At 44.4% G+C, this 13621-nt stretch overlaps 1 protein-coding gene and 1 long non-coding RNA gene across 2 annotated transcripts in view; one reads left to right on the top strand and one right to left on the bottom strand.

The window, feature by feature from the left end:
• Positions 1 to 12784, top strand: part of IFNAR2 (interferon (alpha, beta and omega) receptor 2) — a 34039-nt gene extending 21255 nt beyond the window's left edge. The window contains exons 7-9 of the mRNA XM_011989557.1: positions 1037 to 1205; positions 8974 to 9104; positions 11064 to 12784. Of these exons, the coding sequence (XP_011844947.1) occupies positions 1037 to 1205; positions 8974 to 9104; positions 11064 to 11774 (1011 nt within the window). The 3' untranslated portion in view covers positions 11775 to 12784. The remainder of the gene's footprint in view (positions 1 to 1036; positions 1206 to 8973; positions 9105 to 11063) is intronic.
• Positions 12144 to 13621, bottom strand: part of LOC105546377 — a 3806-nt gene continuing 2328 nt past the window's right edge. Inside the window, exon 3 of the long non-coding RNA XR_001007083.1 lies at positions 12144 to 12829. This is a non-coding gene — a long non-coding RNA (uncharacterized LOC105546377). The remainder of the gene's footprint in view (positions 12830 to 13621) is intronic.

Below are 13621 nucleotides of genomic sequence, written 5' to 3'. Positions count from 1 at the left end.
ATGGCTGGGCGCGGTGGCTCACGCCTGTAATCCCAGCATTTTGGGAGGCCAAGGCAGGCAGATCGCTTGAGGTAAGGAGTTCAAGACCAGCGTGACCAACGTGGTGAAACCCCATCTCTACTAAAAAATACAAAAAACTAGCCGGGCGTGGTGGCGGGCACCTGTCGTCCCAGCTACTCCAGAGGCTGAGGCAGGAGAATGGCATAAACCTGGGAGGTGGAGCTTGCAGTGAGCTGAGATCCAGCCACTGCACTCCAGACAGAGCGAGACTGTGTCTCAAAAAAAAAAAAAAAAAAAATTAGCCAGGCAGGCGCCTGTAATCCCAGCTACTCAGGAGGCTGAGGCAAGAGAATCTCTTGAACCCAGGAGTTGGAGGTTGCAGTGAGCCAAGATCGTGCCACTGCACTCCAGCCTGGGCAACAGAGTGAGACCCCCATCTATCTATCTCTATCTATCTACCTATCTATCTATCTATCTATCTATCTATCTATCTATCTATCTATCTATCGATAAAGGGAGAAGATGAGAAACTAGACGTCAGTTTTGTCACAGACAAGCTCTGTGACCTTGGAGAAGTTACTTAGCCACACTGAGCTACAGTTTTCTCATCCGTTGAATGGAGAGAATGCCTATTTTGCAGACTGTTTTGAAAGTCAAAAGAGTTAATGTTATGAAGGCACTTTCTCAAGTGTAAAGTAGACACACGCTGTCCATGAGAGAAGATAATCATGTAAAAATGATGTCACAGAGACTTTTATTCCTCTTTGAAGACTTTTATCTCATATGTAAAATGAAGTTGCTAGACTAGATTTCATGGGTGTAAAATATGTGTGTGTGCGGGTGTATATAAGTGCATGTAGGTGTAGTTTTCTGATAGCTTACGTACTCCAGGTGACTTATAAATCCTTTTTCTTACCAAGCCTGTGATAAATCTAACCCTGTTTGAGATTTAAAGACAAATCCCAAAAGAGATTCTTAAGGCCTGCCTCTAAATGAAATTCTCAGAGTCTTACTGATTTTTTGCTTATTTTTACAGCATAAACCCACAGTAAAAGGAAACATGAGTGGAAATTTCACCTATATCATTGACAAGTTAATTCCAAACACAAACTACTGTGTATCTGTTTATTTCGAGCATAACGATGAGCAGGCAGTCATCAAGTCTCCCTTAAAATGCACCCTCCTTCAACCTGGCCAGGAATCAGGTATGTTCATTTTTTTAAATTCATGTTTTGAGTATTCATGCTTTTACTCTGAGGGCAAGCCTATTTAAAGAAAAGAATCGGAAATTCGTGGAGCACTAAAGGTCTTTCTTCCAATAATGGCACCTCCCAGAGATGTTTTCTGTTGATTCGTGTGTACAATCTGGTAGAGTCACTTTTATGTTGTCATACCAAAAGACAATCAGATACTACTCGATGAGATCAGAAGTCTTGAAATGGAAATGCTTTTATTTCAGGGAGTCAGGATTAAATTCAGCGCTGTGTGCCCTTAGTGTGGCCGTTGCTGAAGCCAAATGCCAGAAGAGGTGGAGCTGCTTGAGACAGTGGCATACAGTGGCATTAAGGGGTGAAAAGGTGGAAGCAGTGAGATTGGGTGCAGTTCATAGAGGTGATCTGGCATCAGCTGTAGCTCATAGATGAAAGGGACCCTTGCCAGGGTGTGCGAGAAAATCACTAATGAAGGCTGAACACCTTTCTGTTACACAGACATCAGAACAGTAAACAGTGTGATCCCAAACCTTCCTCCCCTTGGGAGTGAGAAAAATCAAATCTCGGAACTCCCTGCTGATTGTTTTCTCAGGAAGTAGCCAAGTCTCCACCTATTTTACCAAAAGTGAGAAGCTATCCAAGTCTTCCTCAAAGAAGCCCTTCTAAATGTCCCAACCCCAGTGTTAGGGGAAAGGGATCCCAATCCAGACCCCAAGAGAGGGTTCTTGGATCTTGCACAAGAAAGAATTCAGGGCGAGTCCATAAAGTGAAAGCAAGTTTATTAGGAAAGTAAAGGAATAAAGAATGGCTACTCCGTAGACAGAGCAGCCCCAAGGGCTGCTGGTTGCCCATGTTTATGATTATTTCTTGATGATATGCTAAACAAGGGGTAGATTATTCATGTCTCTCCCTTTTAGACCACGTAGGGGAACTTCCTGACATTGCCGTGGCATTTGTAAACTCATGGTGCTGGTGAGAGTGTAGCAGTGAGGACGACCATCTTGGTTTTGGTGGGTTCTGGCCAGCTTTACTGCAGTCTGTTTTATCAGCAAGGTCTTTACGACCTGTATCTTGTGCCCACCTCCTATCTCATCCTGTAAGTTACAATGCCTTAACTGTCTGGGAATGCAGCCCAATGGGTCCCAGCCTCATTTTACCCAGCTTCTATTCAAGATGGAGTTGCTCTGGCTCAAATGCCTCTGACACCAATGGAAGTATCTTTCATGTTCTGATTTATGAGAATAAAAATAAGGTAGGATCTATAAAGAAATTACTTCAGTTGTAAACCAAAATAAAATTCTAAGCCCTCCAACCAACTGAATGGACCCCTCCTCTTGGACAAGGGCCAAATAAAGTAAAGTAAATGAAACACCAGTTCAGGTCATGATGGGAATGAGTGGTCCAGACATGCCTCACTGTACCTTCCTACCTTTGGAATTCAGGCACAGCTGGCCAGCACTAATGTTAAAACAGAAACCTTAAGACAAAAAGATGCTTTGTAGCACTAATACCAACATGATGGGTAGCAGGCCCTAAAAGAAATCAAAGTATTTTACCCCAAAATACATTTATTTGACATATGTAAAATGGCCCTGCAAAGCTGTCTCTTGCAGGGAAAATCTGCTTTCTATAAAGAACCCCCTTCCCAGTCCAGGTCTTCTTCCTGATCCAAGAGACAATTCACTAAGAGTCTGGCACTTTTTTAAGTCCGGTAAGAAACATTTACAATCTATTCTCTCTGAAGCCTGCTACCAGAGGCTTCATCTGCATAATAGGAACCGTGGCCTCCACAACCCTTTGTCTTAATCCAGATGCTTCCTTTTATTAATTCCAAGTCTTTAATCAGGAAATCTTTGAATCTATCTATGACCTGGAAGCCCCCACTTCGAGTTGTCCCACCTTTCCAGATTGAACCAGTGTACGTCTTACATGCATTGACTGATGCCTTATGTCTCCCTAAAATGTATAAAACCAAGCTGCACCCTGACCAAGGGTTCTCGGGATCTCCTGGGGCTGTGTCATGGGCCATTGGTCACTTGTATTTGGCTCAGACTTAATCTCTTCAAGTATGTTACTGACTTTGGCTCTTTTCATTGACAAAGTGATATGGTCATTTGTGAATGAAGTGAGCTACGGAACGTTGCCTAGCACATAACAGTGCTGTGTGTTGGCTTCACTACAGGGCAGTATGATTTGATTCTCTAGTGTTCCTCAAGACCAGATGATGCATAGACTGGTTCTAAAGGAAAGAACATCTCAGACACCTTTAGCTTAAGTTATTTTTATGTCAACAAAATACAGGCAAACCTAAAACTACATATAGATTGTATCTGACTATAGCTCTTTCAGAAATATAAATGGAAAATAAATGTGCATATCTTTGTTCTAACACCAGCTATCTGACACTAACTAGTTGTCCAATGATTCAGTTCATTTCTGACACTACCCGAGGTTAGCACAGACCCCACAGGTGAAAGGCTGCCTGCCCCCACTTCAGACGCCAGCCACAAGTCCTGGGTGACAAGGTTACCTGCACTTTCATCTGACCTGGCTACAAATTCGGGAGTTCCCATGACCTCCCTTTAGGTTTGATACTTCGCTAAAATGACTCAGAGAACTCGGGAAAGTGTTATGATTACCACTTTATTATAAAGGAATTGAGGGACAGCCATTGAAGAGGTGCACAGGACAAGGTCTGGAAGGATCCCAAGTGCAGGAGCTTCTGTCCCTGGGGAAGCAGGGTGTACCACCCTCTCTGTGCATCCATATGTTCATGAATTTGGGGGCTCCCCAACCCTTGGTGTTCACAGTTTGTATTGGGTTTCATTATGTAGGTGTGATTGATTAAATTACTGGCTGCAGGATTGATCTCAGTCTCCAGCCCACTCCCCTCCTTGGATAGAGGTCAAATGGGGGAGCTGGCAGTTCCAACCGTCTGATCATATGTGGTTAGTTTTCCTAGGGACCAGCCCTCATCCTGAAGCTGTCCACACCCTGCCCCGTCGCCTCACAAGCATAAACTCATATATGGCCCCTAAAAGGGGCTTGTGGACAAAAGACACTCCTATCGTTCAGGAAATTCCACAGATTTTTGAAGCTCTGCTCCAGGAGCTAGGGACAAAGACTGGATATATATGTATGTTTTATTATATCATTGATCTTACATAAAAACAAAACTCCTATAGACAATAAAAACTGAAATTAGTGACCTGGTAGACAGATGGTGTCTACCATTGAAACTCAGTTCCCAGTTCCCAGTTCCCGTGTTGCTGACTGAGAAGGCACAAGCTCCTTGAAGGCTGATGAACTCTGTGATGACTCACTTTCTCCCCTGACTCTTTTCCATTTCACCTACCGAGGTGAAACATAACAACATCCTCTCGGGTTATTCCATTTTTACTTGGTGTGAACACGTCATGCTGCACATCAAGTCAGCCCTCATTCTTGGATTATTACCCAAGACAGGTCAAGTGCCACACTCTCTAATTATCCAAATACTGTACCTGATGTCAAATTCTTGTTTGAAACTCAGGAAGCAAATAGGTTCAGGTAACGTGACCTCTGCCACTCTCTGCTTGCCATCTGACCTACTCTCAACTAGCCAAACTCAGACACCAGACAGGTTCGGCTGGTGAGGGGTCTTGGAAGGATAGCCTGAGACCAGCATTAACATAGGCTCAGCAGTAAGCACTGCGATCCTAGGGCAGACTGATATGGGGGGCTTTTAGCCCAGAGATCTGGATAAACACCTTCCCCTTGTCAAGCCCTAAAATTAATTGTGTGGCTTTTTTATTAATATTTAGGCCCTAAGGAAAAGCTCTGTTCATTCATTTGACAAATGTTTATTGGGGGCCTCTTATGAGCCAGATTCTTTTCTGGATATTGAGGATTTAGCAGTGAAGAAAACAGATAAAAACTTCTCACCTTGTGGAGCTTACATTGCATTAGGAGACAGAACAAGATCAACATGTAAAATAGATTGTATGTTAAGTAAGTACCATGGAAAAAAATTATGCAGGAAAGGAGGTAAGGGGGATGTCAGGTGGAGGAGAGTGGGTTGCTATTTTTAATAGGACAGTGTCTTGATTTGCATTTGCTAGAAGCAGAACCTGGGATGTGAATTCATTTTTAAGTGTGATTTATTGGTGGGGGCATCTTAGGAGAAGGGGAAAGAGGGAACAGGTAGGGATGGGGAGAGAGAAATTAAGCAAGCATGTGGCTCTCAGCTAAGCCTGATCCCAAGGGGTTCTCTGAAGCATGAACCATGTCTTCAAGTCAGCAGCCAGTCAGTTACTGGTGGTGATCTATGGCATGGCCTCCAGATGAGGCAGCCCCCTTTTGGGCAAGGGCAATTCCTTATGTGTCCAGAGTTGGTTCCTGCCAGTGGGTTTGTGGTCTTGCTGACTTCAAGAATGGAGCCATGAACCTTTGTGGTGAGTGTTATAGCTCTTAAAGATGGCACAGACCCAAAGAGTGAGCAGTAGCATGGTTTATTGTAAAGAGCAAAAGGACAAAGCTTTCACAGCTTGGAAAGGGACCTGAGGGGGCTGTCATTGCTGGCTGGACGTGGCCAGCTTTTATTCCCTTATTGTCCTTTCCCATGTTCGTTTCTGTCCTATCAGAGTGCCCTTTTTTCAGTCCTCCCCATGATTGGCTACTTTTAGGATCCTGACGATTGGTGCATTTTACAGAGCACTGATTGGTGTATTTTACAGAGTGCTGATTGGTGCATTTTACAGAGCGCTGATTGGTGTGTTATACAGAGCGCTGATTGGTGCATTTTACAATCCTCTTGTGAGACAAAAATGTTCCTGATTGGTGCATTTTACAGTCCTCTTGCAAGACAGGAAAGTTCCCCAAGTCCCCACTCCACCCAGGAAATCCAGTTGGCCTCACTTGTCACTTAGAGAAGGATCAGCTCTGAGATATATAAGCAGACATGTGCAGCAGCAGTAGTGGGTGTGCACTGACTGGAAAAGGGGACATGAGCCGGCCACCCACAGCATCCACCACAGATGGCCTGAGAGGGTGTTCCTGAGAAGGTAGCGTTTGAGTAAAGACCCAAGGGAGATGTGGTAAGCAGAATAATGGCCCCCAAAGATGTCTAGTCTACATCCTAATCGCAGATATGTGAACAGACTAACCTCTATGCCAAAGGGGCTTGTGGGTGTGATGAAATTGAAGATCTTGGCCGGGCACTGTGGCTCATGCCTGTAATCCTAGCACTTTGGGAGGCCGAGCCAGGTGAATCACCTGAGGTCAGGCGTTCGAGTTCAGCTTAGCCAACGTGGTAAAACCCCATCGCCACTAAAAATACAAAAATTAGTGAGGCATGGTGACATGCGCCTGTAGTCCCAGCTACTTGGGAGGCTGAGGCAGGAGAATCACTTGAACCCGCGAGGCGGAGGTTGCAGTGAGCCAAGATGGTGCCATTGTACTCCAGCCTGGGCTACAGAGCGAGACTCTGTCTCAAAAAAAAGAGAAGCAGGAGACTCAGAGGCAGAGAAGGAGCTCTGACAGCAGCAGCAGAGGTCAGAGAGTAAGGATGAAAGAGGGGGCCATGGGCAAAGGAGTGCAAGTGGCCTCTAGAAGCTGGGAAAGGCAAAGAAGTGGGTTTTCCCCTAGAGCCTCCAGAAGGAGTGCAGTCCTGCCAACACCTTGATATTTTTTATCCCAGTGAAACCCATTTTGGATTTCTGACCTCCAGAACTATTAATATATTTGTATTGTTTTATGACACGGACTTTGTCATCATTTGTTACAGTGGTAATGGGAAAGAAACACAGGGTGAGGGAGTGAGTCACGCAGACATATCGGGGAGGGAGTTCCATATGCGGGGTTCAGCAAGTGCCAGGTCCCCGAGGCAGGAAATGCCTGGCATGGCACGGCAGGAGTGAACTGAACAAGGGAAGAATAGTAATAGTTCGGGTCAGAGAGGATGGAGGAGCCTGAATGATGTAGAACTTAGAAGCCGTTGTAAGAGATGGGGGCCCTCAGAAGGTTGTGAGCAGGTTGCTCCCCGTGATCTGACTTAGGATGTAAAGGGAACATCCACATGCCTTGAAGTAGGAACCAGGTGACCCCTGGGCTGATTACTGCAGTCACCCAGGGGAGGGGCAGTCTTGCTTGTTCCAGAGAGGTAAGTATGGGAGGAATTATACGAGACTGATATTAGTCATCACCAATCTTTTCACAAAGTTCTTTCTCTTTTCCATTAAAGATCATAGTGATCAGATATTACCAACCCGGTTGCTCAGTTCAGCCCCCTGCTTGTGAGGTTTCTAATTTTTTGTTTAAAATATCTCCACAATGAATCCAGAGACAGACAGGTTTGTTTGTCCAAGGCCAAATTTTTAAGACGCGACCTGGTCTCTCCTTCCCAAGATGGGTTGATCTGGCCCATCTTTCATGAAGAAGATAGTTAGCAGCCGTAACACCCAATCACAGCTTCTCCTTTCTGAGTAGGAACATTGACCAGATTCATCTCTTTTCAAATATGAGTATTTTAAAATAGCATGCATGTATAATTGTCATGACCACAAGTGAGATTTGTATGTTTTAGATTATCAGCAAGCTGAAAACAAACAAAAATTCTAAGTTCTCCTGAAGAATTCTCAGACTCATGAGAATACCCCAAATTGAGGAATATTATTCTAGCATATTAACTACAATTTACACAATTTGGTTTGGAGGATGTCCTATTAGATAGATGACATAGAGTTCTTTGTAGCTGTTATATGCAAGTTGGATGGGTACGTGAGTCACAATCTCTGTATTACGCCATTCCTTCACCAATGAAATCATTTTGGTTTACATTACCCCTTTCAAGAATGTAAACTCTATACATGTCAGAATTTCGTATCGTAAAGGTGTGCCTCTGTGGCTAGATCCGATTCTGGAACTGTCATTGATATGACAATCCTTCACACTCTCTTGATTGGGGTGAGAGTGGATTCTTGAACCCTGTGCTACCTAGCAGTGTAAGGGTTTACTGAACGTCTTTTTATTCACTCCTTAACCTTCTGGAAGACTTAGAGTACATAATGCATTTTGATTTCCTTTTTTCTCCCCTCTATCTATTTTTGCCTGAGGCTATAGTTCCAGGATTAATACTAATGGAAACCTTTCTGGAAGTGCAAGAGCGCCTCAGTGATTTAACTACTGATTTCTCAGTCTGGTCGCACTTCAGCAAAATAACTATAGTCAGTCAGAAAGTTGAAATTTTCCAAAAGGAATCTTGATGAGAAACAAAGGGGAACTGTTAATAGAGCAAGGCGGGTTCTGCAGAGCCCTGATTTGGGGCCCTGGCATGGCTAAAGTCCAGCCTCAGAATGACCCCGTTGGTTGTTTTCAAGCAAACTTTCCTTCCCCACTTCTTCCTGCCCGCAGCGCATGCTAACTAGTGTGGCTACCGAACATTTGAGATGTGTCTCACGTGACTGAGAGACCGAGCCATTAATTCGATTTAATTTTGATCATTTAAATTCAGCCAACTGCAGCCAGTGGCTACTCCACTGGACAGTGCAGTTACAGAACAGAAACTGAAGGAAATTTTACTTTTAAAAGCTAAGTCTGTGTTATTGTTTAAAAAATGCACACGTAGATTATTCTCCAGTCTTCGGTATTTCTCCATATAAAACGGTTTTTTCAAACCTTTAGTTTCTTGATCACCTTGTAACACCAGACCAATGTACATTTATTTCCATCTGCAATTGTTTATTGCATTTTTTTGAATTAAAGTCATTTAATTTTTCATCAACAGAATCAGCAGAATCTGCCAAAGTAGGAGGAATAATTACTGTGTTTTTGATAGCGTTGGTCTTGATAAGCACCATAGTGACACTGAAATGGATTGGTTATATATGCTTAAGAAACAGCCTCCCCAAAGTCTTGGTAGGTAGTTTTTTTGTTTTGTTTTTTTTTTTCTACCTTTGTTTTTTATTTTAACTTAAGAATTTGTATTTATATAAATATTTTCACAGAAGAAAATCTCATTTTCTATAAAAACCAAAATGCTTTCTCACTCTGAGTTCTTTTCCATCCCTATAAATATATATTTTGCAGTTGTAAGTGTATCTGTGCATTTTATGTTTTCTTTCTTTCTTTCTTTCTTTTTTTTGAGACAGAGTCTCACTCTGTCACCCAGGCTGGAGTACCGTGGCGTGGTCTCAGCTCACTGTAACTGCCTCCCGGGCTCAAGCAATTCTCATGCCTCAGCCTTTCAAGTAGCTGGGACTACAGGCATGCGCTACCATACCTGGCTAATTTTTGCATTTTTAGTAGAGACAGGGTTTTGCTATGTTGGCCAGGCTGATCTTGAACTCCTGACTTCAAGTGATCCACCCGCCTTGGCCTCCCAAAGTTTTGGGATTACAGGTGTGAGCCACCGTGCCCAGCAATGTTTTTTTGTTTGTGTGTTTTTGTTTGTTTTATACTTCATCACCTATAATTTATAATGACCAGGTAGAATTTCATTATTATTAACATACCATTTTTCATTTAACTGTTTCTCAGCTATAGGGCATTTGGATTTCTTTCTTTCCCTTTTCTTTCTTTCTTTGGTCATGATGAATAGTACAATAAACATTTTTATATGGATCGTCTTTTTATTTTGGATTACATCAGTGGAACATACACACAAAGTGGATTTATCCTATGAAAAGATTTAAAAAGGGCTGGGCACGGTTGGGAGGCTGAGGCAGGCGGATCACTTGAGCCCAGGAGTTCGAGACCAGCCTGGGCAATATAGGGAAACCTCTTCTTAGAGAAAATAAAAATAAATTAGCCAGGCGTGGTGGCACATGCCTGTGGTCTCAGCTACTCAGGAGGATGTGGTGAGAGGATTGCTTGAGCCCAGGAGGTGGAGGCTGCAGTGAACTGTGATCACACCACTGCACTCCAGCCTCGGTGACAGAGTGAGACCCTAGTTCTAAAAATATATAAATAACTTAAAAATATAAAGAAGCAGCCAAAGGAGAGGAAGTTAAGAGGAGTCAGTCAGAGCAAACAAAGTCTCTGAGGCCAGCAGTCTGCCTGGTTTGAAAGGCAGCTGCTCCCACTCACTAGTCATGAACCTTGAGCAAGTTTCCTAACCTCTGCGCCTCATTTTCTCATCTATAAAGTGGGCATAAGAACAGTAAGCCTGGCCAGGCGCAGTGGCTGACGCCTATAAACCCAGCACTTTGGGAGGCCGAGGCAGGTAGATCACGAGGTCGGGAGTTCAAGACCAGCCTTGCCAACATGGTGAAACCCCGTCTCTACTAAAAATACAAAAATTAGCCGGGCGTAGTGGTGGGCACCTCTAATCCCATCTACTCAGGAGGCTGAGGCAGAGAATTGCTGGAACCTGGGAGGTGGTGGTTGCAGTGAGCTGAGATCGTGCCACTGCACTCCAGCCTGGGAAACACAGCGAGACTCCGTCTCAAAAAAAAAAAAAAAAAAAAAAGAATAGTAAGTCTACTTCATAGAGCAATTGTGAGGGAAAGGTAAATTATATATAAAGCACCAAGAGTCGTGCCCAGCAAATGGTGTAACTGTTAGCTGTTATTATTGCTGTTATTATCATCGTCATCTGCATCATCGTTCAGTTAATCTCATTAAGTTTATTTTTTATTTTTTTAGAGGCAAAGTCTTGCTAAGGGCTGGAGTGCAGTGGCTATTCACAGGCGCAATCATAATGCACTACAGTCTGAAACTCCTGAGCTCAAACAGTCGTTCTGCCTAAGCTTCCCCAGTAGCTGGAATTACAAGCGTGCATCCCTGAGCCTCAGTGATTAAGTTTTATTATGTAAAAAATAAAGAGCAAACAGTCATAGCTGATACGGACTCTCTCTTTCTTTTTCTTTTTTTAAGAATTTTCATAACTTTTTAGCCTGCCCATTTCCTAACCTGCCACCGTTGGAAGCCATGGATATAGTGGAGGTCATTTACATCAACAGAAAGAAGAAAGTGTGGGATTATAATTATGATGATGAAAGTGACAGTGATACTGAGGCAGCACTCAGGACAAGTGGCGGTGGCTATACCATGCATGGACTGACTGTGAGGCCTCTGGGTCAGACCTCCGCCACCTCTACAGAATCCCAGTTTACAGACCCAGACTCCGAGGAGGAGCCTGACCTGCCTGAGGTTGATGTGGAGCTCCCCACGACGCCAAAGTGCAGCCCTCAGCGGTTGGAGCTCTTGAGTGCGCCCTGTGAGAGGAGAGAGAGTCCGCCCCAGGACCCCTTTCCCGAAGAGGACTACAGCTCCACTGAGGGGTCTGGGGGCAGAATTACCTTCAATGTGGATTTAAACTCTGTGTTTTTGAGGGTTCTTGATGATGAGGACAGTGATGACTTAGAAGAAGCCCCTCTGATGATATCATCTCATCCGGAAGAGATGGTTGACCCAGAAGATTCTGACAATGTGCAGTCAAGCCATTTGCTGGCCAGTGGGGAAGGGACACAGCTAACCTTTCCCAGCCCTTCTTCAGAGGGCCTGCAATCTGAAGATGTTCCATCTGATCAAAGTGAGACTTCTGAGTCAGATGTTGACCTTGGGGATGGTTATATAATGAGATGACTCCAAAACTATTGAATGAACTTGGACAGACAAGCACCTATAGGGTTCTGTCTCCCTGCACCCTAACTTGCTGCCTTATCATCTGCAAGTGTTCTCCAAGGGAAGAGGTAGGGAACTGTAGGGTACTCCATTCTTCCAGGTGGCATCACCTATGCAGATTCCCAGTATGGGGACCATAGTATCATTGAGTGCATTGTTTACATATTCAAAGTGATGGACTTTGAAGGAAGCACGTGTGCACCTTCCCTTTACACTAATGCACTTAAGATGTTTCTGCATCATGTTTACCAGGGAGCAGGGTTCTCTGTGGTTTCAGAGGTGGTCCAGGACCCTATGATATTTCTTTTCTTTTCTCTTTTTTTTTTTTTTGAGACAGAGTCTCATTCTGTCACCCAAGCTGGAGCGCAATGGCGTGATCTCGGCTCACTGCAACATCTGCCTCCCGGGTTCAAGTGATTCTCCTGCCTCAGCCTCCCTCGCGAGTAGCTGGAACTACAAGCGCCCACCACCACGCCTGGCAAATTATTGTATTTTTAGTAGAGACGGGATTTCACCGTGTTGGCCAGGCTGATCTCTAACTCCTGACCTCAAGTGATCCACCCTCCTCAGCCTCGAAAAGTGCTGGGATTACAGGGGTGAGCCGCTGCGCCCAGCTGGCCCTGTGATATTTCTGGGAAGTAAATTGGGCCAGGGTGGGAGCAGTGAAAGAAAAGGAAAATAGTAGCAAGAGCTGCAAAGCAGGCAGGAAAGGAGGAGGAGAGCCAGGGGAGCCCCTGGAGAGAAGGGGGGCCCTGCACAAGGAAACAGGGAAGAGCCATCGAAGTTTCAGTCAGTGAGCCGTGGGCATCTCACCTATGTCACATCCTGTCTCCTGCACTTGGAATTCCACCTTGTCCAGCCCTCCCCAGTTAAAGTGGGGAAAACAGACTCTAGGATCAGGCACATGACTAATACAGAAAGGAAACATGGCGTTGGGGAGAGGGATAAAAACCTGAGTGCCATATTTTAAGGTTAAAAAAAAGAGCAAAGGTGCTTCAGGGTCTTCAGGAGAAGATCTTGAACCTTCAAACCTTTCTCTTAGGCCCCTTCAAAAGGGGAAAACTAACAATTATACAAGTTATAGTTCAAGGACTTTAACCAGATTATTTATATGATTGTGCAAAAGAATAGGACTGTGAGGAGGGAACACCTTATTTAATACATACAAGTTTCAGAGACCCTATTTGACAATTTTCAGAGTGCTCTCTGTGCTGATTCCAAATCGAGTGTGTCAGCTGTGATTACAGTTCCTGTGAATCTAGGCCAGGTTAGGGGGGTGCAGGTGGGGGAAGGGAAGCCTGACTGGGAGCAATCTACCTGTAATCCCAGCACTTTGGGAGGCCTAAGCAGGTGTATTGCTTGAGACCAGGAATTCGAGACCAGCCTGAGCAACATGGCAAATCTGTCTCTACAGAACAAAATTACAAAAATTAACTGGGCGTAGTAGCATGTGCCTGTTGTCCCAGCTACTTGGAAGGCTGAGGAGGGAGAATGGCTTGAGCCCAGGAGGTAGAGGTTGCAGTGAGCCAAGATCGCGCCACTGCACTCCAGCCTGGGTGGCAGAGCCAGACCCTGTCATTAAAAAGGGGTTTGGGGGGAAAGGTTCTAGAATGTCATTTGGCAACCAGTTTAAAGGACTGGGACTCAAGGATCCACCTCCCACAGTTGCCCTGTGTGACCCTAGGCATTTGACTTAGCCTCTCTGAGCCTCAGGTTTTTTGTTTCTGAAACAAAAGGATTGGACTAGGTAATCTCCAGGATCCTATGAACCCAGGAGAAAGATGAGAAAATGTACAAGAATAAACACT

This window comes from Mandrillus leucophaeus, unplaced genomic scaffold (assembly GCF_000951045.1).
Source record: "Mandrillus leucophaeus isolate KB7577 unplaced genomic scaffold, Mleu.le_1.0 Scaffold357, whole genome shotgun sequence".
Taxonomy (NCBI): domain Eukaryota; kingdom Metazoa; phylum Chordata; class Mammalia; order Primates; family Cercopithecidae; genus Mandrillus; species Mandrillus leucophaeus.
Note: the sequence above shows the minus strand (reverse complement) of the source record. Positions and strands in the feature narration are given on the sequence as shown.